Genomic DNA, 26,995 nt, shown 5'->3' on the forward strand with positions numbered 1-26,995 from the left:
AAGACAAAAACTGGGTTTATGAAAAATCCAGGAATATTCTAACTTCTGCTAAGGAGGATCAGCAAACTTTGAAATAGGTTTTTTTTGTTTTTGTTTTTTTACTAAAAATCTGAAGCAGGCAGGGCTGGCCCACAATTTGTTTCTGTTTGTGGCAAGGAACAAGCTAACATTCCTTTCTATCACAAGAACATGGGATCCTGTCATCCCACAAGCTGTAAAATGAATTTATCATTGCTTTAAAATCACTCTGATAGAGGATCTCCTCTAAGTCCATTGTTATGGCAGTCATAATTCCTGGCTTTTTCCCTGTTTACTTTTCTGTGTCTAGCATTAGAAATATTTGTTGAAATCATTTACTTTAGGACTTTGTTGCCAGTAGACTTTTCACGCGCTCCATCAAGATGCTAATGATACCCAACCTCATAAAACTGTCTGGCAAAAGAATTCATTGCTGCTGCAAACCTAATTCATCAGCATTGTATACATTTCTCATCTCCAGTGTTTGTTATAGGAATTCATACCGATTCATAGTTTGGACTTATTTATTATTATCTTCATTACACAAAAAGTACAAGGATCTATAAACTGTAAGTTATAACAGTATAATCACTGTTCCCAATTTTTCGTTTTCTCCAAAGGTAAAACTAACAATAAACCGACTCCCAGATTCAGAAATTTTGCATGCTCCAGGATGCAGCTGTCCATAATGGCATAAAAGAACAATGTAAGTATATCACAAAGCTATATCTTTTTCATGCACTTAGCAATCAGCCAAGGCATAATCAGATTTACTTTGTTCTGGTTTCACTGGCTTGTTATCCTATTTGCATAAGGAGATCAATGAAAAGAAGAGCTTAGTGAGGACTGTTCAGTTTGCCCCATCTGACAATTCATCCCTGCAAATTCATTCTCCTTTTCTGATCAGTGTTTTCAGTGACAATATTTTAAATAATTAAATAAAAAAATAATACAACCACGTTAAATCTTTACACAATTTCCCCCAACTTAGCATAGTTACAAGAAGTTAACTGTATGAAGATTTGCAGGGGAAAAAAAATACAGACAGCAGAATAAACAAGTTTGGGAAGATATGGTTTTGCTCTATTCCCAGGTATGTGGCTTCCCTAATCACCATTTATTTGATAATAAACTTGTAGGAAGGATTCATCTTTTTTTCCCCCTGACTTTCTTCTGATTATAGGCGCTAAAAGTTACAGGTGTCAAAACTGTTGAATCATTTCCCTTTACAGTATAATATCAGGACATCATTTTCTTTGATTCCCTTATCTTTTTCTTATTGGAAGTTCTTCCAGGTTAATTCATTCATTTTCTGTTTGACAATTCAAAAAGAGACTTGCATTCCTACATATATCTAGTCTTTAGATATACTTGCAATCATTAAACTTTGTGACTGAGATGATAATTTGTAATTTATTACAAATCAGTGAAAGAAAATGTGTTGCAGAATGAATAAGAAGTGAAAGAACTTTGCAACTGAACATTAGCAAAATCAGTATTTTATACCTGTAGTTTTAGTTTTATAAAATTTCTACTTAAATTTTGATAATTAACTGAGTCACTAACAACTAGTGGCAGTCAAAATAGTATTGATGAACAATAGGATATACTGCTATATTCTGCTATCCTGTGGCTTTTTTAAAAAAAATGTACATTCCTTGTTTTCATCTTTCTTCAGATAGAAAGTCACCTGGAGATACTCTTGCAAATTGGATGGCTACATAAATAAATAATTAATCACATCAGGCCTCCAAAATTAAATATATCAAAGTAGTTAATCAGGATTTATTCATGTTCCTAAGTATGGCTTATTGAATAAATCACTCTTGGCAGCATTCATGGAATAGATGAGTCCGTGCCATAGTTCATTTGTATGAATCTGAAATCCAACTGCATAACTTTCCTCTGAACAAGCCCTTAGGAGCTTACAACAGTTTTTTTTCCCTTGTGTTCTCCATTTCTTTAGCATGTTTTATTATAAATAAGAATGTTAGCACCAGTGGGGGTAGCAGCTTCTTTATAGCAGTGCCTGCCTTCTGGAATGAGGTTCCCACTGAGATCTGGATGGCCTTTGGCAAGGGACAGTGAAACCCCTCACTTCAGTAGGCATGCCATTGTTTATTTTTATTTTTTATGTTTTATTGATTTTATTGATTTTATTGTAATTTATTTGTTTGATTGTTGTGAGCCACCCAGAGTTGTTCAGAGTTAGGCAATATACAAGTTTAATAAATAATATAGTAATAAATAATATAATAAAACTTATGTACATTTTTTTTTAAAAATCACAGCATAGCAGAACAACAATAATAACAAAAGCAACTGAGGCCAATCAACATATGTCTCATTCAAGGTCTTCCTTTCTATATGGGCTGATCCCATGGTCTGGCCCAATGCTCAGGGGAAGAGCAAGGTTTATGATTATTATTAAGCAGGAAAGGGGTTGAAATAGAAATATATTTATTTTAACTATTTTCTTTATATGTCACTCTACTTGCATCACTGAGTGATGCACAATAGAAAAGCAACAAGATAAACATAGCAATCCATATGAATATAACCCAAACTACAATACTTATCCAGAATCGCACCAAAGGCCAATGTCTTGATGAAATAAAAGACCCCTTCAGAACGAAAGGAAAGTTACAGCCAGAATTTCCTCCAGGAAAGAGTATTGCAGAATGTATGAACTATTACTGAGAACGCCTGAGACCTAGCCCATACCCCCTACATCTTCTGTGGGAGTAGAACTCTCAAGAGGCCCTCTTCAGATGCTTGGGCAGAATTATACTTGGCAAGGCAGTCCCTGATATATCTCTTTGCCATCCTCTGTAGGACTTTATAGGTAATAACTTACACCTTGAATTGGACCCAGAAGTTCACTGATACCCACCAAAGAACCACAACATAGGTATGATTCTACTGTAATAGGTTTCCCAGCTAACAACTCGGTCACCTCCTTCTGCACCAATTAGAGCTTCCAAATCATCTTCAAAGGCAGCTTCAAGTAGAGTGAGCTGCAGTAATCAAATTGTGTGGTGAACAGGGGGGAGGTACTGTAATGTGGATTTCCCAGTCCTGATCAAGCTGTAATTAGTGCACCATCCATAGCTGGCAAAGTTTAGAAATACAGTAGATACGTTTTTCAGGACGTGGCTATTTCTTCTCTTAGAATTCTTGGGGAATGTACTGATGGGTTCCTGCACTTCAGTTTTATCATTTCACTACTGCTAGAACTATAAAGGAATAACTTGGCTCTTCCAATAATGCTACAAGTTTCCAGCACAGTTCTGTTCATTCAAATCAGACTAGCTCCATGTGAAACTGCTGCAGTTTTTTTAGACTTGCACTCTACAAAAGTCCAAGTATGTATCTCTTTTAAGCCTCAATAATGACATGAGGATTCCCCACCACCACCAATACACTGGACCTAGCCCACCAATTGCCCACTACTGTAGCTGCAACACTGGTGCAATCAGATAGCAAATAAACAAATACAATGCTCTACAACTGCAGCAAACTATTTTTTCCCCTCTTCCACACCTCCACTTTGGTTGGAGGATACACTGTGGCATGTTTCTTCTGTGATTATTTTTTTCTTTGGGGAAATGAATGTCCAGCCTCGCTGTCTGCCTTCCAATTTCCCTGTTGTGCTCACACAGCTGGCAATAGCAAGCCACCAAAAGCATTTCTGATCCACAACTGATGAATACAAGAGGGAGGAAAAGTGGGTTGGATTTACAGCGCATTGGAGTGATATGCATATCAAATAGTTTGTGACATGGAAGTTATCTATGTCTTAATCAGATCGTTCTCTCTGAAAATTTGGAAAATGTGGAGCCATTCCCGGAAACGCTTCTGGCATTTCAAGCTTGCCTTGAGAGTTCAATATCCAAGTAGCCTTCATCTTTTTTTGTTTTTTAAGGATTGCTGCCAAGAGTTCATACTTTCAAGTTCTCCTGAAGTATAACCAATAAATCCCATCTGTGCTTATGAAGATATCAATCACAATAATGGATCTCATCATCATATTTATTTTATGGCACACAGAAAGTTTGACAAATTCTATCTCAGTATATCATTAAGGTTGCCAGATTAAAATCTGGGAGACAATTCAAACAGGTCTTTATCCCCAGTGCAATGGGACACAGAGCAAGCATGATTTCTTCTGATCATTCTTTCCTTGGCTGCTGTGTCTAGCATAAATTCAGACTGGGTTCTCTCCTGGGTACCGAAACAAATGACAATCATACTTTTTCAGAGAATACACATGCTTAACAAACAACCAGCATTCTGCTATCTTTATTCTGCTACATTATACTTCTGTTTGTCTTTTTGAATATTGGGAACATAAACTTAGATACTATGCCTAATGTGTAAAACTAACCAAAACACTCCACCCCAGATTTTATATGATAGTCTGATACTTTAAAGTTGTTTTCCTTTTGGGGAAAGGAAGAAACAATATGTGGTATGTTAGCTAAAGCTCTATTTTCTTTGAAATGGCAAACCTGTGTGTGGACTGGTCTCTTTAGGTTGCAACTGTAGGTTCACACATGGTCTACAGTGCTCCTATTTTAAATAAGATATTTTTCATTGATATCAGGGAATATCTTATTTTTTATAAAACAGCTAACAAATTGTTTTATACTATACAGTATACAAGTAGATAGATAGAGATATTTGAAGAGAGACCTTACCACAGCTTGGATACAACCTCGTAACTTCAGTGGAAACAAAACCAAAGCACCATCCTGAGAATTAATGCTTTTCCTAATTTCTTATTCCTATGCTCTTTCTGACAGATTTGTTACCAGTTTATTACAAGAATATCTGGAATCTTCCAGATACATCTTTCTTCCTGCCCTCTACCTTATAGCATATGAAGTAGTATACAGTAATTCCACTTTATTGAGCAGATTAAGGATAGATAGTATTATCAACTTCATAGTCTTACCTGCTTTACAATTAATTACCATTTGCTTTGCTACTCCATTCTAGGAAGCAGAATATTCATTGCTTAAATATCTGGGGTTGCCATCCTAGTGGAAGTTTGATTATGTCTATGTTTTTGACCACCAGACAAGTGGATCTTTGCTTGTGAACCTCTACAGGCTCATATAATACTATGTCACATGATGTTTGTTCAAAAGTCTACTAGTGACACCTAAAAGGACTGTACTTAGGATGCATTTATTTATTCTTTATTTATAAGAAATGCCCTGTTAAATCAGACCAAAGATGAACCAAATACAACATCTTGCTACTCAGAGTGGTTACGCTGATATATGGGAACAGGAGGACGATAGCTGTGTAATTTCATAACAGCTAAAATTTAGTGGCGTGCTGCTTCTGATCCTTGTAGTATATTGCTATCACTGTTTGAACCCACTGATAGTCTTTTGTGTTTCTGTGTGTGAATTTATATTCTTGTACATGGGATTCTTTAAACTCCTTAGATAAAAATTCTGGTGCATCATAAATGAAATGCAGTGTAGTGGAAGATGAGATATTATTAACATCTGCTAATTAGGAATGTAAATGTCAGAAATTGTTTTGTTCTGTTGCTTGGCAAATGTTCCATCTTGACATCTTCCTAACTAATTAAGCCTCATTTTTATTTAATTGTTGCACTCTTTCAAACCCCTCCTGCTTAGAAATATGAGGGAACTGCAGGTTTAATTATGAACACACATTAGATCTTGGCTTCCTTTCCCAAAGTAGTCTCTCACCATGTTCTTCAGTTCTCCTTCCTAAAAATACCTTTTGGGTTATCTCTGCTTCATGTATTATACTCTACCAGTGTGATAATTGTTTCAGTTGTTTCATTAATAAGACAATGAAAAACAATTTCATTTTGTCATTTCTATGAATGCATGGATGCTTCTGAGAACAGCTGTCCTCCAGAATTGCTCCTTGGAACTTGCTGAGGCCCTTTTTTATCTCAATGTCTGTTAGAGGGTTAATTCAAGAAATAGAAGAGGGTTAATTCAAGAGCGAAGAGAAATAGAATAGAAAGCAGCTGTTCATTTGGCTGGGTTCAGGTATTAGATATGTTTGGGATGTAAATCAGGAAACTATTCATTCCACTTTTACAAGCCAGCAAGCAAAACATTCCATAATTACATCTAATACAGAAAACTCTTCTACTTATTCATTTAGAAAAAGCTAAGTTGTCATGTTAAATGATTAAAATAAGATTAGAAAAAAAATAGATATGAGAGCTCACTTTCAGGCTTCTGATGTTGCTTTGTGATAGAGGTATATACAGGTATTCAGGAGAAGAAAAATGAAAGAAATGGATAGGTAAGATCGTGTGTGTGTATGTGTGTGTGTGTGTGTGTGTATTTTTTAGAGTGATAATTAAGTTGCATAATTTGGTGCTACAGAACTAGATATGATGTGGCCATTGTGCTTCATGATAATAAGGGGGAATTAGAGAAACTGAAGAATGGATTTTTCAGTGTCTTAGTCATAATATCTATTTGCAACTTCTGAGTGCAGTACTGTGTATGGAATTGAAGGACAGCTGTGAGGGACCATCATCAGGTAGAACTTCGAGCCCTGCCTGTGGCCTTCCTGAAGACATAGTGGGACATTCTAGGAAGTTAGATCTATATATCAACCATTATTTGATGCCCTCCAAATACATTTAGACCACAAGTCACAGAATTCTCAATTAGCATCTCTCATCTAGTTTAACAAAGTTCTCTGTGATGGATAGCATGAGCAGGGAAGATTCTGGAATGGAGCTTCAAGGTTGTCAGGAGAGGGGAGAGACATTCCAGGGCAAGCACCTTCTCAGCCCGCAACAAGACTGTGGGAAAACGAAGAGGATGAGGCTGGCTTCTTCCTAGAGCCTCACAGAGTATATTCTCTAGTAGCTGTAGATAACTTGAGTCTGGTGATATTGATGTTAGGTTCAGCCCAAGAACCACCTCGAGGCCTTCCAGTGCAGTACAGTTATTTTATTGACTATTACCTAATAGACAGAATCTCGCCAGACTAAGTTTATCTACATTTACTAGAGAATATACTCCGTGACGTTCTAGGGAGGAGCCAGCCTCATCCTCTTCATTTTCCCACAGTCTTGTTGTGGGCTGAGAAGGTGCTTACCCTGAAATGTCTCTCCCCTCTCCTGACAACCTTGAAGCTCCATTCCAGAATCTTCCCCGCTCATGTTATCCATCACACTCTCATTATGTTCTTACCTTCTTAACCTTTGAATAGTTCTTACTTCCTTTCTTATATTCAAGAATGTTATTACTCACTGCCTCCATACTATAAACATTTTCAGGATTGATCCTTTTCTCTTTATTTGGTCAATCTAGAACTCTTTTTCTGTTGTGTTTTTATGATGTTGGATATAATAGAATTTTGCTGCTCTAACACAAAGTTTGGGGTCAGCTCAGCTGCAGCAGTTGTTTACGTTCAGTCATAGTTCATATGCAAAATCTAGCTGTGCTCCTGAAACCTCCACTTCCTGGCCAACTAGGAGGAGGTTAAAATAACCAGTCTCCATCCTACCTGGGTATTGTGTTGAGTGGGAAGATGTATAAAGCCTAATGGTCTCTATAGAGCAGACAGTACAGCAACACATGACCCAGTGTTTCCATTTTTTCCTCACCACAATGGCAAGGCCATTTTTCTTTGGGTAGATTGCCCTCCAATAGGACTGAAGGAGGGCACTGCAATGGGCCAATGTGAAAATTCTTCTGGTGTTTTGGAGACAATATTAAATGGGTATCGAGCAGGTACACTTTTTGCTGGTCTTGTTGGGATAACGTAGGGTGGAGCCTGGCTAAAATCACTTTGCAGGTCAAAATCTCTGGCATGTTGCTTGAAAAATGCTCTGGCCTGTTCATACCATTGGGATTAGTGCATTAGGGGAGAGCCCACAATACCTTAAGGTAGCACTAAGTGATTTGTACCAAGAACACCAAAATTTATCTTGAAATGTCAAAGCAATCAGACTGCTTGGGCTAACAGTTTTAACCAATAACTAACAAGAGGTATCTGCACACAGGTTTTAATTGAAGCCATTTCAGCCTCAACCTGAAGAACAGACTTTGGAACGCGTGGTGGGGCCAAGAATAAGTCCCTTAAAAAAACTGATTGGACCACTTCTAGCAATTTTATGTCCTTATACATGCATTATTGGAGGCTGTAGGATATCTGCTATTACTTTGGCTTCAAACACCTTTAGTCCACCCAGAATATAATTATCTCCTTTAGTGCAAAAAATCCCTTAGCAGGACAGCTATACTGCTTTTGACTTTTTAAGGACTGAATTTGAGCCTTCCACAAACCAGGAGTATGGAAAATGATTCTCAGGTATTTAAATGCCTGGGCTTGTTCAACGATGTCAACATTGACTTGCCATCTAAACTAACTTTTTAACTTTTAACATTTCTGGAATGTGATCATTCAAAATTCACTTTTTGTGCTATGCTTTGCTAGCTTGGAAGCCAAAGGAATTATTTCTGCTGAGAGAGATTTGTGGGATTCTGTAGGGTATGTGCTGGAAGTGAGTGGCATAATATTTGCCATGTATTTTATTTTACGTAAGTACTTATTTTAGACTTGCTCTATCAACACAATGATACTGCCACTCATGCAAATGGAAAAAAAATGTTCATGAGAGTGGAAAAAAATTGTTCATGTCAAGGTATTCATCAGGGACTTGATAACACGATGACAGTGTATAAAAAATGTAAAAGATCAAAGCATGTAAAATGGAAAGGGCTTGGCAGGTGCCTTTGCAGTATTATATGTGCCTTTTCAATACAATTTATTGAAGCGTTTCAACCATGAAGGCATTTGCAGGAACCATTACAAATTGCCCTCAAAGGATATTTTTGTCAAAAAATATGTAATATTTCAACAGATATGACATGTGTATGCCACATTTTCTATACTTCTTCTAGTTCTCCATATAAGCATTAGTAGGGGGAACAACAATTACTAAAAGTTGTTAAAGACATTAGTTTCTTTACTACTGCCTGTAATTAGATTCATTAGAAGTATCTTTTCATGGAATCACAATTGCTCTTGCATTCAGTTTAATGCCATCTCCCAACATGCATAAACACAAATTGCAAGTTATGCACAGCATGGATTGCATACCCTGTTCTAAGATGTGGGATTCCACAAAATTCAATCTTCAATATTTTTATTAATGACTTGGATGAGTTATGGGTGCTTATCAAACTTTCACATGACTCAAGATTAGATGGAATAGCTAATATTTTAGAAGACAGAAATAAAATTCAGAATTATGGATTAAAGAAATGAGATGAAAGTACAAAATGAAATTTAACAGTGATAAATACAAATGGATTCGTATAAATATAGAGATCCTGGTTTTAGTAATAATACCTGTGAAAAAGATCTTGGGATGGTGGTTGATTGCAAACTAAATATGAATCAGTAGTGTGATGCAACTACAAAAAAGACAAATGCGATTATACTTCTGAAGTATAATTTCCAAACTGCAGTAATCATTCCACTTTATTTTCTTGTTCTCCTGCTCTACACTTAAAGGAGGATTCATATTGGAAAGGTTTAGAGAAGAGCTACAAAGATGATACCAGAAAATAAACCTTACTAAGAAAGATTTAGGAGGTTTTCTTCAAATTCTTCAAATATCTCAAACAATATCACATGGAAGTCAAGTCTTCCTCTCCGTCATTCCAGGATGCAGGACAGAAAAATAGATCCAAATTGCAGGCAGGCAATTTTCAATTAAATGTCAGAAAAATGCATTATAGATATATAATATATATCTATAACAGAATATATGGGTTGGAAAGACTGGAAATTTTTGAATGAGAGCAGAGAATTGAGAATTTAAAGCAAAACAAGCTTTAGTGGTTTGAGGAAGGAGCAGTTTTGCCCCTTGCTTTTAACTGATTCCAGCATTTATTCATTCCTCAGTTGCCTTGCTACACTATTAAAATTTACAGCTCTAAATAGCATTGGTACATCTCAACATCCATTTTGGAATAAGTGGAATACTTGCTGACAGAATAATGCCAAACACAATTATTTCTTCTTCAGCATGTTCCCATATTGCTTTGCAGGCTTATCTTCATACTATATGAAAATATTATAAGCTATTGTGATGTAAAATTAATAAAGTTATTCCATGTTACCTAGCTTGTACGGTCCGTTGATACAGATTGCTGCTGTCAGAATGTACCCAAGATCAAATAATTGATTGTGAATAGAAATTCCAATGGTTTGTCCAATGTACTCCAGAAAATTTTATAATTCCTTCTGTGTATGGTTTGTAACCCTTTTATAAATGTTTATTTAACTATTATATGGTATATGTGTCTAATTGCAAATCCATTTATCAAAGCAAGGTTCAATGTACAAATAAATCTATCTAAGATATGACTTTACACCTATCTTGCTTACTGTACTCTTTTATTGAAAGAATAACTTTTATAGCCACTTTCAGGCAGAATGATTTTGCTTCCAAAAATACTGAGATGTACAAGAATGTTTTATAAAGCTTTCCAGAAAACATTACTCGAGCTCACAATTGTAGCTAAGGGATAAGAACACTTACTCACATTTTACACAGCAGTTTTCCATAATCTGGCATCCTCCAAATGTATTGAACATTCATGATTTCTAATCAGCATGGCCATTAGAACTGTCTAGCCCATGTGCAAGGCAACAGACTGACAGATGGTCTTATCTGATCATTAAGACAAGAGAAGCACTGTAGTCGTACTTCTATGCAAATTAGCATTTACACATTTGCAATGCATATTTTGAATCATATCTATAATTACTAAAATGTGAGTTTAAAAGAAAAATTCTGGATCCATAGAGATTTAAAATCTTTCCAGTTTTGAGCCCTTCAGTGAAACTAGCTGACAGCCAAAACTTTGGACGTGCAGGGTGTTTACTTGAGTTACATAAGAATCATGTCACTCTGCCAGTTAAATTCTTGGCACCTTCCAAGCCTAGTAAAAAAAGTCCTGGCGAATACATAAGACTGTAGCAAGTACTCAGTCCCTTGATCCAACTAAAACAGCTCCCTTTTGTGCTAAAATACAAGTTATATATTCAAAAGGGAAAAATGTTGGTTTACATTTTAATGATGCATCAAATTGTATTTTTCTATTCCATATTTTTTGTCTATAAATCAAAAAAAGATTGTTTCTGGAAAGCATCAGGTTTGGAAAACAGTTATTCTCAATAAAAAAACAAGATACAGTGGCTCAGCCTCTCTTGATATATGGTAGTATAGATGCTTAAATATGATTTAGTTTTCATACTTATCTCGCAGAATATATGTTCTGTTCATAATACAGTATGTTCCAATTTTCTAATAAATATTTAAATACTTTTGTAAACATCTATTTTATCATTCATTATAACAGACTGATGCAATTACACACTCAGAACACTTGGTTGAAGTAAAAATTGAACTCCCCTCATGTATGGATAATGATCCTCTCCGATTTGGTGACTACATAATTAGAGCAAATGCCAACAAAAATTTAGAAATAAATAATTGGGTAAAAGATTGAGTGGGCCTATTAATTCTTACTAACAGAGTTTTCCAAGGTCTTTAGGTGTCTAGATACTTCCTTTTGTGGACCCATTTTTTTCTGAGCTACACACTACATTTGAAACGTAGTGATAGTAGTCTGATTTTTTTTCTTCTTCTTTGATAGTGTATTATTTTTGTTTTGTTTTTACTTTATGTTATTAATTAAAAAGCAATAAAATTATTTTAAAAATTATTTTTAAAAAATCAACATACAGATTTAAAAAACCCTACACCAACCCTTCAACAGGACAAGCATGAGACCAAGGGCAGTACAGTATCTTGAAAAAAAACAATGTTTGCTTTGTAAAGTATTAAAAGACTGGCTGGTGTGGGTCTTCCGGGCTGTGTGGCCGTGTTCTGGAAGTTTTGTTTCCTAACGTTTCGCCAGCACCTGTGACCAGCATCTTCAGAGTGCAGGAGCACAGACGGGCAGTTCTCTCTGTGCCCAGGGTGATGTGACCCTTTTGTGGGTATTTATAGAGATCTGAGGGGGGGGAAGGGGGGGATTGGGGGTGTGTGTGGGGGGTTGAGTTACTGAGTGGCTGCTTGTTTTGGTGTCAGCATCTGTGTGTATCTTCCTGGGGATTAGGCAGGGTTTTTTCTTCTATTGAATTGTTAATGAGGGGCTGCTGGGGGTGATTAGCAAGTTCATTGTGTGAACTGTTCACATGTCCTGGTGGTTGAGCTGAGTTCCTTGACCTTTTGCAGGCTGTATTTTTCTTCAGGATTGGTAGCCAGGTATTGTTGATTTTTAGACTCTCCTCTTTTTTATTGAAACTGTGCTGGTGTTTGTGAATCTCAATGGCTTCCCGGTATAGCCTGGTATAGTGGCTGTTGGTGTTGTCCAGTATCTCTGTGTTTTCAAATAGGATTTTGTGTCCAGTGTGCTTGAGAGCATGTTCAGCTACTGCAGATTTTTCTGGTTGCTGTAGTCTGCAGTGCCTTTCGTGTTCTTTTATCCTGGTATGGATGCTGCGTTTTGTGGTCGCGATGTATACTTGCCAGCAACTGCATGGTATGCGGTATATTCCTGCGGTGGTGAGGGGATCCCTTTTGTCTTTTGCTGATTTTAGCACTTCTTGTACTTTTCTGGTGGGTCTGAAGATTGTTTGGAAATTGTGTTTTTCCATCAGTTTTCCCATGCAGTCTGTGACCCCTTTGATATAGGGCAGAAATACTTTGTTGGTGGGTGGCTGTTTTTCTTCTTCAGTCGTATGTTGCTTTCTTGGTTTGATGGCTCTTTTTATTTCATTTTTGGAGTAGCCATTCGCTTGTAGGACCCAATTAAGGTGGTTAAGTTCAGAGTTTAGGAATTGGGTTTCGCAGATCCGATTGGCACAATCCATGAGGGTTTTGATAATGCCTCTTTTCTGACGTGGGTGGTGGTTGGAGTTTTTGTGTAGGTACCAGTCTGTGTGGGTGGGTTGGACAACACCAACAACCACTATACCAGGCTATACCGGGAAGCCATTGAGATTCACAAACACCAGCACAGTTTCAATAAAAAAGAAGAGAGTCTAAAAATCAACAAAACCTGGCTACCAATCCTGAAGAAAAATACAGCCTGCAAAAGGTCAAGGAACTCAGCTCAACCACCAGGACATGTGAACAGTTCACACAATGAACTTGCTAATCACCCCCAGCAGCCCCTCATTAACAATTCAATAGAAGAAAAAACCCTGCCTAATCCCCAGGAAGATACACACAGATGCTGACACCAAAACAAGCAGCTACTCAGTAACTCAACCCCCCCACACACACACCCAATCCCCCCTTCCCCCCCCCTCAGATCTCTATAAATACCCACAAAAGGGTCAACTCACCCTGGGCACAGAGAGAACTGCTCCTGTCTGTGCTCCTGCACTCTGAAGATGCTGGTCACAGGTGCTGGCGAAACGTTAGGAAACAAAACTTCAAGAACACGGCCACACAGCCCGGAAGACCCACCCCAGCCATCGTATGCCGGCCCTGAAAGCCTTCGACAATACATATTAAAAGACTGTAACACTTACCAAAACTGTATTTCAGGTGGTTTATTTATTTTTTAAATAGAATAAATGAAGATAAAATGTAAAAACATTAATGACTATATATTGCTTGATTTCATTTTTTGAGGTCCGTGTATATCTTCTGGATTCTGTAAATTCTGTAAATACAGCATGTTCTGTTGACTTGCTCCATTGTTTCCATGTGAGTCAGAGTCAAAGAACAATGGAGAAAATTTTTTCAGAATTTAAGGCATATAATTATTGTAGTAAAAATCTTACACTTCTTAATTCCATTCTGCAACTTCCATCTTCCAGTCCCTGAAATGCTTCTCCATTTCATGTCTAGCTTTCCAATTTCCTACATTTACAGTAGGAACAATTTTCTGAGGTTTCAACCACTGAATAAATCGTTTCATTTCAAGGAAACTGCTGTGCTCACTGTAAGGAATCCCTGCATATAAAACAACATAGAAAAATAGACAGTATGAGCAGCTGAAATTTAGCATAACATGCTTTGCTAAACTTGAAACCAATGTTTTAACTAAATTTCAGTATAATCTACATACTGAGCATCAAGCTAAATTCTGCAGAAAATTACCTAGCTTTTATCTTTACAGTTAATTCTGCTTCAGATTAAATTATTTTTTGGTTTAATTTAATAATTTATTGCACCTATCAGAATGCTGAAACAGCAGTAGCAGGAAACACTGGAAATAACAAAATACATTATGAACAGTGAAAGACCATGAAAGAAATACTGTTTCCTCAAGAAATGTTATTGGTTATGTAATGTGGAACAATCTAAACATCTGCCTATCTACTCCATTATTAAAGTACGTATGACAAATAATATGGTTCTATCTCTGATCAATGTAAAGAGATATTCTGAGATGCATACAGTTAATCCTGTTCGAAAAATTACAGTTGTAATTTCTTCTGCCGTTCCTTCTTCTGGATGTTTTCTATCCCTATCCTCAAGTCTGACTTCAAACACTTTTTAGTATTAATATCATATGAAAGGATTGATTTATTCTGGTTAAAATAAATTGAAATCTTGAAATGTAAGTTTTGACAGACTTCTAAATGACATCTTCTTCCCGGGTAGTCTTTCACACTGAAACAGGGGACACCTAGTCCTCTACAGCATTTTTTCAGGAAGCATAGGGAGGAAGATGGGGAGAAAAGGTATTATAATAATGAAAATAAAATTCTCTACTTCTTCCTCTAGTGCAAGTTGATTTTTATGAAGTGTCGCTCTGAATCCAAGCCTATAGCTGGGAAGGAAAACGGACTTCCTCCATCCCTAATTTTTATGCCCTCTAAATGTTTTACAAAAGATGAGATACAACACCCTCTATTTATTTTACATCTCTTTAACTTCTAGACCAGCTCCTGGCTTATTTGTTTCCAACCTGTAATGGAAAAACTAACAGAAGATAATTAAGCATATTAAATAATTTGAAATTATGTTACCATATATAGTGATATTTCCTCTTGTCTGAGGTTGGATATCACTCAGAGAACAACATCCATCTGAATATGTCCACCCGGTGGGCTTAAAAGCCAAAATATGATCAAAATTCTCAGAGAACTTATTCAAATGATTCTGCAAATTCTACAGACAGAAAATAATACCTGGTTATGTCAAATTTAAAATAAATATCTTTTAGATAAGAGTTTTCTAATAAGGATAATGACAATACATTTTGTGGATATTGTTAATATGCAAGGATAAAAACTTTTAAAAGAAAAGGGAGAACTATTACAGTTTTATAAATTTTCAGCATTCCTGCTGTGAACACAAACACCAAATAATGATCAGAGTTTCATCTATATGCTCTGAATTACCATTTGGAGGAAATTCATGATGAACTGTCAGAATATTAATTCAGGATTTTCCACTAGTAGTTCATTAGAGAATTTGAAAATGGTGCAGTGAGTTTCAAAAAATATGTCACAATTAAAAAAAAAACACAATGACACAAATTGACCAATAAATACTGTTAAATCAGCAGTATCCAGTAAAAAGACCAACAGGAAACCAGATCATATATTCTATTTAGTACAGAGACAAACTTCATAACTACTTGAAATATTCCTTAAGCAAATACAAAGCAGTATATGTGCTATTTAGCTGCAATGTTTACTTTTAATACACAATTCTATGCAATACTTAGCCATATACTTTAACTTAAAGATAAAGAACTAACTGTAAATTATTTAACTGTTCAAACTGGAATAACTTTGGTTTTCCCACTGAAATCAGTGGGACTACCGTGACTTCGGAGTAAACATATTTCAGATTAGCCTGTAAGGATTCAGCCTTGCAATCACCAGGTTTCTGAAAGTTAATGGTATATTTTATGAAAATCTAATTATATATTGTGGTGAAACGTTTACTTTAAATAAATTCTCAACTTGGCTTCTGCAAGATATGAAATTCCTTGGAAAGCAAAAGAAACATAGCAACATCATACCTAAAACTAGAAGAAATAATTACATTGACCTAAAGTCTTTGAACAAATGCCATCTTGCTTGCATCATAAACTTTTATTAAACAGAGATTACATAGATCATGTAAATTATACTGGGTCTTATTTACAGCAATTGTAAGGAAGAATTAATATATTAAAGTAAAATGATAAACTTCTATGACTCTTCTTATTCAGGGATTCAACTTTAAATCTTACCTTAAAATTAATTTGCATCATAGGCAGAAGATGTAGCAAGGTATTATTCCAGTTCAAAGTGATGAGGGAATTTATTGTTGCCGATTCCAAGCATTGTAGGGTTTTGTATTTCTCCTGAGACATGCTTGCTTTTGAGCCCAAAACTTCAGCTATAGCTGCAGGGTTAGGACAAAAGGTGACACCGTGAAAATGGAAGAAGGAAAAAATAATATAAGGTTACTTTTTATATTTCTTTCACTTAAGATAACCTCCTAAAGGTACTATTTGCCTATATGTTTACACAAAATTACACATCATCTTCTGATTACTCATAAAATTATACTAATCCAATAGGGGTGGAGAGGATTCACAGGGAGTTTGACTAAATTAGTAAAACATTCCTCCAGTCTGACCATCTGCTCTTCCTGTCTGCCAGTTCATCAAACTGTATGAAGATGGGCAATAAACAAACTGTGACAAAGTCAGTTTTTTTTTCATATTGAGGCTTCAGGATTCACCTTCAGATTTTAAATAAAGAATAGCTAAGGTATAAGTGAAAGGTTCAGACAGAAGCTGACAGCTTTTATGTTGTTTTTGAGGGTACCAAACCTTTCTTTAACGTATTTTTAAAAATCATTCAAATTGTACTAATTTATTCTTTCTTGTTCAACTATAAAAAATTTTGAGGGTACCAAACCTTTAACATATTTTTAAAAATCATTCAAATTGCACTAATTTATTCTTTCTTGTTCAACTAAAAATATCTACTTGCCTGCTTAAGAATAGTAATAGAACAGACCATGAAGGGTTCCAAAAGTGGCTAAAAGATTCATTTAGTTCCAGATAATAATTTTTAGGAAGACCGACATGTATGTTTCAACTCTTTCCAACTTAGCATGGAAATAAATTACATTGCATTTGGAAAGTTACCCCACATACCAAGAAGCTGAGGTTAAAAGCTGAAAAAGTCCCTTACATTTACAAGGCTATTAATATCACCAGAGCATTTGTAAATTATAACATTATTAAAATGGGGCAACAATCACCAGTCAGTTCATGTCATACACTGCTTTGTCTCTGCACTCTTTGCCAAGAAGTCTAATGTGTTTTAGAGCTACGGTATTTTTGTGAAAGTAACGTGTAGAAACATGAAATTAAATTGTGCTGAATGTTGGGTTTAGCTCAAATATATGGCATACAGTATCTTTGTAGTTCTAACTAGAAGAGTCTCTCCTTTACCTAGAAAGACTTTTTCTTTTCCAACAGAATATGTTCCACAAACAACTAATGTTCGTGGGTTTACAGTCACTCTTTCAAAGGCAGTACTGACAGCAAATTGAATCACTTCTTGCTGCGAAGGAAAAGTGTATTCAGGACTACAATATCTAAGAAAAAGAAACAAAAGACATGTTAGAAAACTCAGCTTTGATGGAAAAAAAGGAAATAAACCTTTATCGAATGGTTTCCACTTGCTCTACAGGTAGTCCTTGCTAAACAACCATTTGCTTATGACAGTTCAAAGTTACAACAGCCTTGGAAAAAGTGCTTTACAACCTGTACTCACACTTACAACCATCGCAAACTGTTGCACCACCCCCTGTGGTCACATGATTGCGATTTGTGACTTTTTTACAATGGTTGTTAAGTGAATCACATTGGCGTTAAGCAAATTCCAGCAAAAAAAGTCCATTAACAACCATGTGATTTGTTTATTGGCCACATGACTTGCTTAACATCCACAGTCATTTGCTTAATGACAGTCGTAAAAATGGTTATAATATCAGTCCCAGACACATGACTTGCTTAATGACCACCTCACTTAACAACCAACTTTCTAGTCCCTATTATGGTCATTAAGTGAGGACTACCTGTATTTACAGGAACAGATAAATATATCATGAAGATATATCAAGATAAAATTTAATGAATTTTATCAAATTCAAAGGGATGACAATAAGCCAAGGTTAAAGTTTCTAGTATAAGGAACAACTAGTACACTTGCACCAGTTGTTACAGCTCCACTGCCAATATACAAACATGTGGAACACAACAATCATACTTCTGCGGGGGGAGGGGATTAAATGTAAAAGTCCCTTCCAATCTTCTTTATTTTGTATATTTCTTGTGATAAAAAGAACCTTTGAGACTAGTACAAATACATTCATTTTTCTACAAAATGAGCTAATTACCTAGTACTTAATCTAACATTAGTGAGAGATGTATAGGTAACTGCTTTGGATACAATTTTTAAATCAGTCCATAATTTGTTCAATGTGCTTTTTTTATCCATAAGTGCTAACAAATATGCCGTTGTCTCAATTAGTAGGACACAACTGACTTGTGCATAAGAAATTATACAACTGCCAGAGCAGGATGATATTACTTTCAGTGACATAATCTATACCAAAAGAATACTATTAGTTAGTTACAAATTATTGGATGGGTGAAAACTAATTAGTTGGTATTACGATGATCCAGGAATATCAAGAGTGATACGGGAGGTTTTATATATATATATATATATATATATATATATATATATATATACACACACCTCTGCATTTTGTTTTTCTACAGAATGATCGTCCTATATTTTGAAACTTAAAATGAATAATGAGAAGTGATATACATCACATCTTAAGATGAATGAAAAAGCAAAGAGGCAAATAACAATTGCTTTAGTTCCTTATTTCTCACTCCCTGTGATTAGAAGAGTGAACTTCTACACATCTGTACAGTGAATAATCATGCAGATTCAGGAAATACATTGATAGGATTCATCTAGGTTCATAAGCATCTTCTACTTCATAACAAAGCAACAATATGCTACCATACAATAGTATTAAAATGCAATGTAGTCTAATGTAAATTTAAGGTAAGTTCATTGAAGACATTTCCTTAATTTTTATCCTCATCATTTGTACTGAATAGTGGGAGATCTGGGTTGGCAGTAGTACTTGGGCAAGGGATCTTAAACATGAGCCAGAAGTGTGATACAGCTGCAAAAACAGTAAATGCTATCTGGGGATGCATTAATAGGAACACAGAGCCCAGATCACCGGAAGTAATTGTTCCATTTTACTCTGCTTTGGTCAGACCTCATTTGGAGTATTGTGTGCAGTTCTTGGCACCCAAAAAGGGCAGTGAGAAACAGGTATAAGTTCAGAGGAGGGCTATCAGGAAACCAAGCTGTACAGGGAATGGTTAAAGGATCTGGGCACAGTGTACAGAAATGCTAACTTAGGAAGACTTAACAGTTGTCTTCAAATACCTAAAGAATTGTCACACAGAAGAAAGAGAAGAATTGTACTCTATTGTCCCAGAATAGAAATGTCCAGAGGGTTAAAAGTACAAGGACAGATGTTCAGGCTAAACATCAGGAGGAATGCTCTAAGAACTGTCAGCCTGGAGAACAGGCTGCTACATGAAGTAGTAAGTTTTCTGCCAAGAAGTTTTCCAATAGAGGCTGATGGTCATATGTCAGGCATACTCTAGTGCAAGGTTCCTCAACCTCAGCAACTTTAAAATGGGTGGACTTCAACTCCCAGAATTCCAATTTAAGATGGCTGGCTAGAGAATTCTGGGAGTTGAAGTCCACCCATCTTAAAGTTGCTGAGGTTGAGGAACCCTGCTCTAGTGGATCTTGCACTGAGCAGGGATTTGGCCTAGATAACTCTGATGATCCCTTTCAACTCCATGATTCTGCCCTGACGCATTTTTGTACTTTGAAAAGTACTCCCCCCAGCCCCAGTATTCTAATTATATAAATAAAAGCTTACGTTGTATCCAAGTAAACAGTATGAACTCTCCAACCACTCAGGAAAGGACAGCACTCCATAGAAGGATCTCCCCTAAAGTCGCCTGTATGTAATATTACTGTGCCATTTGGAAGGGAGAAAAGGATCATTGCAGCACCAGGACAACTGCCAAAAGAATGAATGAAGAGAGAAAGTGAAGGAGAAAAGACATTTTGAATTCAAAATCAAAACAACCATTTTTGGCTCCAATTAATAAAATAATTTTAATTACTATACAGTACATTGACTTTATCAAAAATACTTACTGATTAGCATCAAGCAACACTACTTTGATGCCATTTATTATACATTCTCTATCCATTGGCAGGATATGGACATATTGCTCTTGCACTCCCAGTTTATTCTTTACCAAGTTTCCAGTTATCTAAAGGACAAAAAGTGTTTTGCAGCTATTTACACCTGTTGTATCAATTTCATTAGGTGCTAATTACAAGAACTCTTAATTAGGCAAGATGGTAAATGAACAAATAAGGAGAGAAGAAAAAGGGGAAAAACAGTTGTTGCATACATGATTTGCATTTAGTTACAGTCTATACTGATTGAAGCCATACAATAGTTCCCATTTCCCACACTTGATCTCTCTATCTCACCATTATACCTTACAGATCCTGAACAGCAAAACACTGGTTGAATGGGGGGAGAAGTCTAACAATTTAGCAGTGGCAGTAATAACTTTATGTTGACACAGATGTAAAGCATTCATGCAACTCATGGCCACCATGATTTGTTGACTAAGATAGATATATTTCAAATTAGTTGGAATTAGTTCTAGTTAAAATTCCATAGGATTATTAACATCATCTGTACAGACAAGATGTATCTTACTTATGTCACACATAGGCCCACAATAAACGTACCTTATTGCAGTATATTGGGAATGTAAACTTTTTAGTTAGGCCACCATAATGATCAGAATGGAAGTGGGTAAGGAAATAAGCCGTGCATCCTTCAATCTCTCCATATTGGAATGCATCTACTACAAAACCTGTGCCTGTAACAAATCAGTAAAAGAGCAAGCAGTCATTTCTTACACAGTGCAACTGCCAAAGCCAACTACTACAGCTAGAATAACAGAATCCTCTGCAGCCTTAAAGGCAAACAAACTCATTATGGCATAAGCTTTTGTGAACTACAAGCTAATACATCAAAGTTCACATTTCTGTGTTAATCACAGAAGATTATGCCAGAATATATGTTAAGTCTTTTAAGTTACCTGAGGATACTTTCTTGAGTTTGCTGTAAAACAGTAAGAGTTACTGCTCAGAAAAGTAGTACTACTAACCATGTTTCGATTCCTTAAGTTTAAGTGAAAATAAAAGGAGGGTTAATTAATATACTTACTGGGCTTTCTGGAAATTGTAATTATACATATCTGGAGAGCAAAAAATATGGGAACACTTTCTTTAAAGCTATAATCAATAGGTATGAATAACATATTAAAGAACTTACAGTACAATCTTATGCATGTTGACTCAGAAGCAAGTTTCATTGAATTTAGTGGTATTCGCTCCCAAGTATGTACAAGATTGCAGCCTTATTAAATTTCATTGATGATAGCACAATTTAAATACATTTATTTCCCTACATCCTTAAAAGGTTTTCTGTAATTCTCTTAGCCCTGTTCTGCCAAAAAATATAATAACTGTTCATTACTATTGTTTAATTACATATTTCTTTACAAAATAAGATTTATATTGGCTACTCCTGCCATTAAAAAAATGCTCACATTTCAATAAATAGGTTGCAATCCTACTCTTGCTAACAAGGAATAACCCCTACTGAACGCAATATAATTTACCTGTGAATAATTTTCTATAGGATCATAAAGCTGAAGTTTCATTACATAACTTTTTAATATAGAAAAACCACACGGCTTTAAGTGAGCGAAGTAAGTTTTCAAAATTTATTTCACTTATATATTGAAAGGGTATTTTTACATTCTTTAGGAGAAAATGTAGCAATGCAATGAAGAAAAACCAACAATCCTAAATTATTTTCTTACAAAATAAATAGAGTACTACCTGGTATCTTCTTATAAAAGGGACACTGCTTTTTTCTTTCAGCTTCAGCAGGACATGACTCTCTGTATCTTTTTTTCTGCCTTCTCTGTCCACCAGATGTTCTACCTGCTGGAGTATCATACTTAATGTTTGAATTTTCTGTGATTGCATCAGAGTCTCCTACTGATCCTTCAGCCTTCCTCTTTCGAGATATGAGCTTTTTTCCATTTGCAGCTGACAGATTCATAATCACAGCTTCCTCAAGATTTTTCTTTGGGATATTCTCAGTTTTTACTTTTGGTTGCAACCCAAAGAAAACACCAATGTCCATTTGTTTTAGCTGTTTGGGAGGAGTGGTTTGGACTTTAGTGTTTGTAGCAGGAATGGACTGCTGTGTTTCAGAAACTGTACCAGGAAAAACAGACATAGCTATACTATTACAAGATACTTCGTCTTTTTCTGAACATAAATTGTGCTGAACCACTCTATTTCTGCATGTATGAATAACAGTCTTACCTTTAATATCTAAGTTACTGAGCTTTTCTTCTACCTCACTTTGACCTAGCTGGAATGACTGCAGAGCCCCTTTTTCAGATTTTGAAGAAAGCACTAGATCCTTAACAGCAGAACCTGCAGAGAGCCAATAACTGTCATTAGAGCTGCCCTGCCCACAGTCACCTGCATTAAAATTAGAAGAGTTCATTTTAAGCCAGTCAAGCTCTTCCTCAGCTTTTCTTAAACTGAAATCTCCTGTGGGACATTTCAGCTGATCAAGAAAACTTGCTGAACTGCCAATGTTACTATGCATGCTCTTTTGGGGGAGAGGCTTAGATGTTCCATCCATACTTGCCGGTAAAATTTCAGAGGGTTCATTGATTGTTGTTCCATATTGCATCATTTTAACACTTTTATGCTGAAATTGCATCTGTTGTGGTCTATTAGATAAACTTCCAACAGTTCTACTTTGACTTTCCAAATTTCTGGTATCAAATAGATTTTTTTTACATGTTATCTTTGCTACTGCTACCTTCCTCTCCAATGCTTCCTTGTCTGCCTCGTCTGTTTCTGTAGCATTTTCCTCATCTGTATGAAGTGGAGAGTAAGAAATGTCACTGTCATTCAAATCAGCTTCTGAGACATAGGTATTCTGCTGAAAAGAGCAAAGCTGACTGTCCAGCTTCTCAGTTCTTCCAGTTTCTTGAGAAAAAGGACTAAGGCATTCAACCCGCTTTGTTCCATCTATATACTGTAATGTATGTTCAGGTTCTTTAATATTTCCCAAAGATGAAGCCACGATGTTGGTTATATTGATGGAATCCATAGTCTTTGAACTCTCTTTTGGTAACAGAAGAGACTGTTTTGATTTTTCCAAACTCTGAAAGACCTTCATATCCTGGAATACTCTACAGTTAAATTCATTACATGAAGCAGCACCAGGTCTAATGAAATTATTTTCTGCACTAGATAAGGAGAATGCAGAAGTAGAGTCCTGTGCTCTGCTTGCTGCAAGTTGGAAATGGCTGTAGCGTTTGTAATGAGAAGGAATGACTGAAGAGCACAAGACACCATCAGGACATTCTAACAAAAGAGGAAAAAAGTGTTAGGAAAATGTATTTTGAATACAGCTGTGCACATATGCAGAACCTGAGAAGATTTATTGAAAAATGTAAATATCCTGAAAGTTAAGCTTCAAAACATCATGGCTAATGCAGACAACTTTTTATATCCTCCCTTTATTTCATCAAGTTGAATTTATCTATGAGAAAGTAAACCATTCAGTACAATGCCTGATGGAAACATAATACAATTTGTAGCAAAAATACTTCACTACAGGCATATGTGTATTTTCTGAATTACTTGACCAGATTCACACATCATACTTAGCCATACTTTGCTGAATAAACATCAATAGGTTGTGTTTTTCTTTTAAAATGAAAGTATTCAAATTCAAATAATGACAATTGGAATTGAGTTGTTATATTTTACTGAACACTCTGCAATTGTTTTTAATTTGGTAAGCTATTCTCTGTAAAAAAAAAAAAAAATTAATTTCATCATAGCCTTTCTTTATTCAACCAGACATTTTGTACAGAATTTTGTTCTCTAAAATTTGGTACATGCTTCTTACTTCATTTGTATTTCCAACTATAATTCCAAAAATCTGGTTTGTTTTTAGAATTAATCCAAAGACTAGCAAGATTTGTTTGAATGTATGGTTGCCATTTTCTTAGCCTTGGTCTCTGGTTAATCGAAAGACTGAACCAGAAATCTAATAGGTTAATATTTTTCAGACACTGAGTTGCATGATGAAAAAGAATATATTGTTTACATTTCTTAAAGGAACATAGCCTGTTTTCAAAAACAAAGTAGAAGGGCCCTTATTTCCCATTAAAACTGTACCTTTCTCAGCAGTTCCTGAGACATCCAAACATTCTGTAACGTGCCACTGAGGTGTCTCGATCAACAATAAAGAGAATGGCATTTGACAACTTGGGCAATACCCCTCAAAAACTGGTCTGGCTTTTGCAGAGTTTTGCCTCTCGCAGATTTTTGTTTCTTTTGCTGAAGTTGTTGACAGACCTTCCTGTGACAGTTTAATAGGATCATCACTGGAAAAAACTGGCTTTAAGGGGGTCTGGTTACCTCTTTTTCTTGGCCTTTGCTTTGTCTTCTTAGGGGCCTCTTTTCCTTTGGGTGTTTTCCCATCATTTCTATTGTCATTTCTTCGTGATTTATCATTTCCAACCTTTGCTTTTTGTATATTGGTAGCAATGACTTCTGAATGTTGGCTTATTGGCTTTTGCTTCCTGATAGATTTATATTCCCAAATGTCTTCCTCCAAAAGACCATCTTCGGACATGACAATCCATTAACGAAGGAGATATCTTCTTTAGGTAAAATAATGCTTCAATGATTTCAGTCGCATTATTTTACTACACTTATAAAATAATAAATATCAACTGCCATTTTAAGCATCACACTATGCCATTCATATAAATGTTATAAATACAAACTGGGGTTTTCAGTTTGAGTGCAATGACAGATTTCAAATATTAAAATAAAGTGCACTTAGATTAGAATCTACAATTCTAGCCATGAGGACAGTTTTTAATTATCTTAATTTTGAGAAACGTGACTAGAGAATCTCAGAACTGTTCTTCTGACTTTTCTTCCTCTGTGATCCTGAAATACAGAATAATAATAATAAAAAAAATTCTTTCAACAGTTCTTTATTTAGAAATTATTCAAAATATTCCAAAAATACTAAGAATCATGTCTCCTGCTGGTCCTCTGAACTGAAAAGCAGAATCCAAATTTCACATAAATTCCAATAAACACTGCATTATTACTTCATTTTATAACATCTTACATTGCAATATGTCTGAACACATTTTAAGGGTTAGCCTCAGAAAAGCAAGAGCGTTTTCTCTCTTCTCTCCTTTTTCCCCATGTTCTCCCAAGACAAGCCATGTCATAAATGTTATACCATCTATCTTTGTCTTCAAGAACTTCCTCATGCTGAAAAGAAAACCAAGGGCTTTTCCCCACATCCCTGATGATGTGCTTTTTTTCTGTCCTCAATACAGGTGGGAAGTAGAAAACAGCTGCCACCCCAGTGGTTCTTCCTTGCCTTGCCTTGAAAACAAGGCCACCAAAGCTGCTGCAGGACAAGAGTTTCCACTGCTGTTGTTGACGAAGTGATAAGCAGGAAGGTGGGGGGGTCCCCTTTTCTGTTGCCTGCCTCCCCCCAATTCTCCAAATGTGAATCCCATGCCTTCTTTCACCACAGTGATTCCCATCCTTGTTTGCTGGACAGCACCGTTGCTGCCACCATGATAGTCACCATGGTGGAAGGTGACGGAAGTTACCAGTGGGAAACATTCTTGTGGAATACCTTTCATGATTTCAGCATTACTGAAGCCCAAGAAAGAAAAGAATGAAAACTTGAGCTGCCAACTAAGTCTCTGTGCTCTCCAGAAGCCAAAGAAAAGGCCACAGAAGTACCAATCACTGTGGCCGGACAGAGCAGGTAGTCCTGCAGCGGACGAGCTGAATGCCTGGAGTGTTGACCTCTCTCTCTCAGGCTTTGCCTCCGTACAAATCAGAAAGTTTGTATGGCAGAGACTTCTGCTATTTCCCACTGGAAAATACCAGTTTCTTGCCCAATATCTTTGATCCAGCTTCAGCCTCCCTCACTGGCAGGCAGGCAGGCAGGCACCAAGAGGGATACTTTGTGTGAGGACATGCCCTCAGTGACTGGTAGCCGTGCCATCTTACAGCCAGGGCAAAGGAGCTGTGCGGCTGTCTAATTTTCTCTCCAGGAGCAAAGTTCTGTGCAAAGTATTCTTATTTGTAACTAAATCGCATTGCATTCAGCAAAGTGTTTAGCCTTATGGTTTACTCCCATACTTGTTTAGTCAGTTTAGTTTTAACCCAAGTAAATGTGGGCAGAACTTCAGCCTTATGGAGTAAGTGGTAGATTTTGTTAATTCATGTATTAAACACGTCCTTGGCCTTTGGACTATACCCGCATTGAAATGAATAGCCTTACCACTCAAGAGACCTACTCGTCCGAAGTCAGTGTTTCTGCACCAGAAAACGGTGCAAGTTACTTCCGCAGGTTTCTTCTACTTAGGAAGCAGGCCCATCCCAATTCCTCACACCTTTGAGAGCATTAGCCGCCGCAGCTACCGCAAACGCTTCATCCCCTTCTTGGCGGCTGTTTTCTTCTTCCTCCTCTACCGTTCCAATGAGTTCCGCGCTTTCACTACAACTGAGTCTGACCTCCCTACCGTTTCGCCAAAACGTTTTAAAAAATACTATCTTAATATCTTTCAGGGCCAGAAAAACATTCCCACGCTTGCTTCGCCAGCAAATTCAAATTTGTTTTTTGCGAATCTGTGAAGGTGAAACAAAAATACCGCCGGGT

General features: G+C 36.3%; 2 protein-coding genes across 3 annotated transcripts in view; one reads left to right on the plus strand and one right to left on the minus strand.

The window, feature by feature from the left end:
* Positions 1 to 11,808, plus strand: part of PLEKHS1 (pleckstrin homology domain containing S1) — a 35,825-nt gene extending 24,017 nt beyond the window's left edge. Inside the window, exons 13-14 of the mRNA XM_025174684.2 lie at positions 639 to 724; positions 8,045 to 11,808. Of these exons, the coding sequence (XP_025030452.1) occupies positions 639 to 707 (69 nt within the window). The 3' untranslated portion in view covers positions 708 to 724; positions 8,045 to 11,808. The remainder of the gene's footprint in view (positions 1 to 638; positions 725 to 8,044) is intronic.
* Positions 11,809 to 13,542: 1,734 nt separating this feature from the next.
* On the minus strand, positions 13,543 to 26,937 carry DCLRE1A (DNA cross-link repair 1A). 2 transcript variants are annotated; one of them, XM_025174683.2, is made up of 11 exons: positions 26,618 to 26,937; positions 24,466 to 25,248; positions 22,582 to 23,643; positions 22,087 to 22,470; positions 20,923 to 21,056; positions 20,311 to 20,429; positions 20,027 to 20,170; positions 17,487 to 17,632; positions 16,269 to 16,423; positions 15,052 to 15,193; positions 13,543 to 14,029 (listed from the first exon to the last, which is right to left on the minus strand). In XM_025174683.2, exons 2-11 carry the CDS (start codon positions 24,923 to 24,925, stop codon positions 13,863 to 13,865), a joined length of 2,913 nt encoding a protein of 970 aa, XP_025030451.1. In that variant the 5' UTR covers positions 24,926 to 25,248; positions 26,618 to 26,937; the 3' UTR covers positions 13,543 to 13,862. The 2 variants fall into 2 exon arrangements, with proteins under 2 accessions (XP_025030451.1, XP_025030450.1); XM_025174682.2 differs by having other exon boundaries at positions 22,087 to 23,643.
* Positions 26,938 to 26,995: the final 58 nt, after the last annotated feature.

The sequence above is a fragment of the Python bivittatus genome, unplaced genomic scaffold, assembly GCF_059951505.1.
Source record: "Python bivittatus isolate LINGU-HERP-01145 unplaced genomic scaffold, Pbiv_v1 ctg000980_np1212, whole genome shotgun sequence".
In the NCBI taxonomy this organism is placed as follows: domain Eukaryota; kingdom Metazoa; phylum Chordata; class Lepidosauria; order Squamata; family Pythonidae; genus Python; species Python bivittatus.